The sequence below is a fragment of the Montipora capricornis genome, chromosome 8 (assembly GCF_036669925.1).
Source record: "Montipora capricornis isolate CH-2021 chromosome 8, ASM3666992v2, whole genome shotgun sequence".
Lineage (NCBI taxonomy): Eukaryota > Metazoa > Cnidaria > Anthozoa > Scleractinia > Acroporidae > Montipora > Montipora capricornis.
In genome coordinates this window covers 10,601,314-10,607,580 of record NC_090890.1, presented here as the reverse complement: position 1 = coordinate 10,607,580, position 6,267 = coordinate 10,601,314, and the positions used below count along the sequence as shown (strand labels likewise).

At 36.6% G+C, this 6,267-nt stretch overlaps 1 protein-coding gene across 1 annotated transcript in view; it reads right to left on the bottom strand.

The window, feature by feature from the left end:
* LOC138059398 (uncharacterized methyltransferase Mb3374-like) overlaps window positions 1-2,422 on the bottom strand; it is a 3,940-nt gene extending 1,518 nt beyond the window's left edge. Inside the window, exon 1 of the mRNA XM_068904993.1 lies at window positions 2,077-2,422. Coding sequence (XP_068761094.1) covers window positions 2,077-2,422 — 346 coding nt within the window. The remainder of the gene's footprint in view (window positions 1-2,076) is intronic.
* Window positions 2,423-6,267: the final 3,845 nt, after the last annotated feature.

Sequence of the window (6,267 nt, the reverse complement as noted above, 5' to 3'; positions counted from 1 at the left end):
AAGACATCCTTTCCCAGCAAAATTCCGACAGTGATGTCAAGGCCGAGAATGAGCCGATCACACAAGCGGCACAGGCCCTTGTCAGGGCCTCCTTTATGGCTTTCAAATCTCTTCTACATCATGTCCTACAGCTGTACATGATTCAAGTAGTCCAAATCAAAAGGGTCTGCCAAAGTCTTTTATTGACTTCATATGAGTTACCACACAAAAACTTGAAAATGTTCACCCAATGTTTCAAGCTTGCACACAACTTGCTCTTTGCCATTCATCCCGAAAAGCAAGTAAATGTACCATGAGCTGATCAGTGTGTTACTAAAACTATAAGTGTGACAGTGTCCCTTTAAGTTCCTTCAACTTTCTTCACAAATTCAAAGATTGCAAAGAAATCTTTTAAGATTAAAATCTTAAAAAGCGTCCTCAAAAATCAATATTAAAGCAACTCTAGTGAGCTTGCTAATAAATATAATTTGGTTTTTAAGCTGAAGCCAATGCTTCTGTTGTTTAGTCCTTTGCTTTCAGTTTGGATAGTAACCCAGTCACATTGTACCAAACAAGAGCTGCCTCATGACTAGCAAAATAATAATATAAGAGGATTATCAACATTCTTGCCAAGATCTAGGACAACAAATTTTCTCGTAAAAGCCCTTGAAATTTTCAAGGATTTTGCCTGATCATGCATTTGAAGGATGCTATGCAGTTCTTGCCAAAATCCTCGAAAGTTTGGTACACATATTCACTCGAATCTTTTCCAAGATCATTACACAGAATCATTAAAAATTCCCCAAGGATCTTTGCAAGCACTTTCTACCACTTAAGACTGTTCTAAATGTATAAATTTCATAGTTTCATCCGTGTGCCTACAAATAGTGTGATGCATGCTTGTATGCACTAAACAGTATTTTAATAAATTTGTACTGGGATGAGAAAGAGGGGAATGGAGGAGGAGGATGAAAGCCTACACATAATTCCAACTTCTAACGTAATGTCTTTTCAAGACAGCAATCTATGTTCACAAATATAAAAACTTAATACCTATCATGGGTTGAGTGGCTTTTTGGATAGATATAATTTTTATCATTTCCTGAAGTTTCATTCCATCTGTCTTAATCTTAGTAATATATTTCATACGAGTAGTTGTCCATGTTCTGCCACTACATGTAATCCAAGTGAATTTATTTTTGTAACCACATTAGGCTATTTTAGGCCCTGTCCACACGTATCTGGACATTTTTGAATCCGCCACTTTTTCTTTCCACATTCAAAGATATTTCCATCCACACGTAGTGTATTCAAATTAAAAATGTTCGATTTTCCGTATTTCAGTCAAAAATTTTACCGATTTTATTTAAGTCCATATAGACTTAGAGAAAAAACCTCTAAGAAGACCAAACAAAGCGCTACACTCCCAAAGGGCGTCTATTGTTATCGCTATTGTTTTCTTGAAACAAAGGACCATATGCATAATGAAGTAGGGACCTGTGCGGAAATCTTGCCGGTGTATCCACAAAGAAAAAGTTACGGATTCAAAAATATCCGGATACGTCTGGACCGGGCCTTACATTGCATTCCGTGATAAGTGGCAGCTTGGGAGGGGTCACTTGGTCAGCGTTTCGTCGTAATCCACATTTGACCCGGCAGGTTAGTTTTGCAGGTGCAGGTTGCAGGTTGCAGGTTGAAATTTACTGTGACCTGTTACATGAATAGCTAACCTTAGGCCTAATTAGGCTAAAGAAACGTTTTAGGCCTAAGCAGGCCCTAAAGAAACGTTTTGTAGGCCTAATTAGGCCTAAGGGTTAGCTATCATGTAACAGTCCACAGTAAATTTCAACCTGCAACCTGCAACCTGCAACCTGAAAACTAACCTGCCGCATTTGACCATCAATTTAATACAAATCACGAAAGCGTGTTAGCCATCTTTAACAATGTTACACAAAAATGTTCAAAACGCATCCAACATTTTCATAAAAGGTTCCTACGGTTACTTTCCAGTACCTTAGGATCATCCCCCCAATCGTACATGGCCCCCTTCCTGTTTTGGATCAATGCAAATTAACAGAATTTGACTCTTTGTCTTACCGATGTTATCTGCTGGAAATTGGCGTATTTCAGTTTCAGGAAGAAAGCGTCGTAGCACCTCACACATTGGGAGTAGACGATCGCTAGCGATTATTTCCACATTGGCTTTTCTCAATGTCAACACTTCAACCATTGCACGAGTAAATCTCCCAGTTCCGGCAGCGATTTCGAGAAGTTTTGTTGGCTCTTTACCTAGAAAGGGTAATACACCTACACGACTAAGCAGAAATTCTACGGATTCTTTAGTGTAAGCGGGCCTTCCTTTCTCGTACAAAGATACATCAGTCGAGTATTCGCGCACACCGCTATTGGAGTCCGTGACGCTCGCCATGTTGAAAAGTAACATGAGCCCGCGGGATGAATTGGAGCGGTTGGTACTTTAAGTAGTGTTATTAAAGTGTATCATAATAGTATGTAATTATATCATGGATGTATTAAAGGTCCTAAATTGTTATATATAAAGATATATACCAGTGAATTTCCATGTATACCCATATATATTCATACATACCCATGTATACCCATGTATGTCCATGTATACCTATGTATATCCATGTATGCCCATGTATACCCATATAAATTCATGTATACCCATGTATATCCATGTATGCCCATGTATACCCATATATATTCATGTATACCCATGTATATCCATGTATACCCATGTATGTCCATGTATACCTATGTATATCCATGTATACCCATATATATTCATGTATACCCATGTATATCCATGTATGCCCATGTATGTTCATGTATACCCATATATATTCATGTATACCCATGTATATCCATGTATATCCATGTATACCCATATATATTCATGTATACCCATGTATATCCATGTATACCCATATATATTCATGTATACCCATGTATATCCATGTATATCCATGTACGTCCATGTATACCCATATATATTCATGTATACCCATGTATATCCATGCATACCCATATATATTCATGTATACCCATGTAAATCCATGTATAACCATGTATGTCCATGTATACCCATGTATATCTATGTATAACCATGTATGTCCATGTATACCCATATATATTCATGTATACCCATGTATGCCCATGTATACCCATGTATATCCATGTCTAACCATGTATATCCATGTATAACCATGTATGTCCATGTATATTCATGTATATCCATGTATAGCCATGTATGTCCATGTATACCCATATATGTTCATGTATAACCATGTATGTCCATGTATATACATGTATATCCATGTATACCCATGTACGTCCATGTATACCCATGTGTATCCATGTGTATCCATGTATGTCCATGTATACCCATGTATGGCCATGTATACCCATCTACATCCATGTACAACCATGTATAGCCATGTATATGCATGTGTATCCATGTAAGCCCATGTATGTCCATGTATAACCATGTATGTCCATGTATACTCATGTATATCCATGTATAGCCATGTATTTCCATGTATACCCATATATATTCATGTATACCCATGTATGCCCATGTATACCCATGTATGCCCATGTATACCCATGTATATCAATGTATAACCATGTATGTCCATGTATACCCATGTAAATCCATGTATAACCATGTATGTCCATGTATAACCATGTATGTCCATGTATATTCATGTATATCCATGTATAGCCATGTATGTCCATGTATACCCATGTATGGCCATGTATACCCATCTACATCCATGTACAACCATGTATAGCCATGTATATGCATGTGTATCCATGTATACCCATGTATGTCCATGTATATTCATGTATACCCATGTATAACCATGTATGTCCATGTATACCCATGTATATCCATGTATGCCCATGTATGTTCATGTATACCCATATATATTCATGTATATCCATGTATACCCATATATATTCATGTATACCCATGTATATCCATGTATACCCATGTATATCCATGTATACCCATATATATTCATGTATACCCATGTAAATCCATGTATACCCATATATATTCATGTATACCCATGTATATCCATGTAAGCCCATGTATGTCCATGTATACCCATGTATATCCATGTATAACCATGTTTGTCCATGTATACCCATGTATATCCATGTATAACCATGTATTTCCATGTATACCCATATATATTCATGTATACCCATGTATGCCCATGTATACCCATGTATATCCATGTATATCCATGTCTAACCATGTATATCCATGTATAACCATGTATGTCCATGTATATTCATGTATATCCATGTATAACCATGTATGTCCATGTATACCCATATATGTTCATGTATAGCCATATACGTCCATGTATACCCATGTGTATCCATGTGTATCCATGTATGTCCATGTATACCCATGTATGTCCATGTATACCCATCTACATCCATGTACAACCATGTATAGCCATGTATATGCATGTGTATCCATGTATGCCCATGTATGTCCATGTATATCTATGTATAACCATGTATGTCCATGTATACTCATGTATATCCATGTATAACCATGTATGTCCATGTATATCCATATATAACCATGTATGCCCATGTATGCCCATGTACACCCATGTATGTCCATGTATATCTATGTATAACCATGTATGTCCATGTATACTCATGTATATCCATGTATAACCATGTATGTCCATGTATATCCATGTATAACCATGTATGTCCATGTATACCCATATATGTTCATGTATACCCATGTGCGTCCATGTATAACCATGTGTATCCATGTATAACCATGTGTATCCATGTATAACCATGTGTATCCATGTATAACCATGTATGTTCATGTATACCCATCTACATCCATGTCTAACCATGTATAGCCCTGTATATGCACGCATATCCATGTATGCCCATGTATGTCCATGTATATCCATGTATATCCATGTATAACCATGTATGTCCATGTATGTCCATGTATACCCATGTATATCCATGTATAAGCATGTATTTTCATGTATACCCTTATATATTCATGTATGCCCATGTATACCCATGTATGCCCATGTATACCCATGTATATCCATGTATAACCATGTATGTCCATTTATACCCATGTATACCCATGTATAACCATGTATGTCCATGTATACCCATATATGTTTATGTATACCCATGTACGTCCATGTATATCCATGTGTATCCATGTAAAACCATGTATGTCCATGTATACCCATCATACGTCCATGTATACCCATGTGTATCCATGTATAACCATGTATAGCCATGTATATCCATGTATATCCATGTATGCCCATGTATGTTCATGTATACCCATATATATCCATGTATAACCATGTATAGCTATGTATATCCATGTATACCCATGTATCTCTATGTGTACCCATGTAAATCTATGTATAACCTTGTATATCCATGTATACCCATGTATGTCCATGTATACCCATGTATACCCATGTATAACCATGTATACATATGTTCAGCCATGTATATCCATGTATATCCATGTACAGGCATGTATATCCTTGTATACCCATGTATCTCTATGTATACCCATGTAAATCCATGTATAACCTTGTATATCCATGTATACCCATGTATGTCCATGTACAACCATGCATATCCATGTATATTCATGTATAGCCATGTATAGCCATGTATATCCATGTACAGCCATGTATCTCTGTGTATACCCGTGTAAATCCATGTATAACGTGGTATATCTATGTATACCCATGTATGTCCATGTATACCCATGTATATCCATGTATACCCATGTATGTCCATGTATACCCATGTATGTCCATATATACCCATGTCTGTCCATGTAAACCCATGTATATCCATGTATAACTATGTATAGTCATGTATATCCATGTACAGCAATGTATTTCCATTTTTATCCATGTGCAGCCATGTATATCCATGTATATCCATGTATAGCCATATATCTCTATGTATACCCATGTATATCCATGTATAACCGTGTATATCCATGTATCCCCATGTATACTCATGTATACCCAAGTATACCCATGTATATCCATGGACAGCCATCTATTGCCATGTTTTTCCATGTATAGCCATGTATATCCCTGTAAAGCGATGCAGTTCCATGTATACCCATCTATATCAATGTATACCCATGTATGTCGATGTATACCCATGTGTACCCATGTATATTCATTTATACCCATGTATATCCATGTATTGTACAGTCAT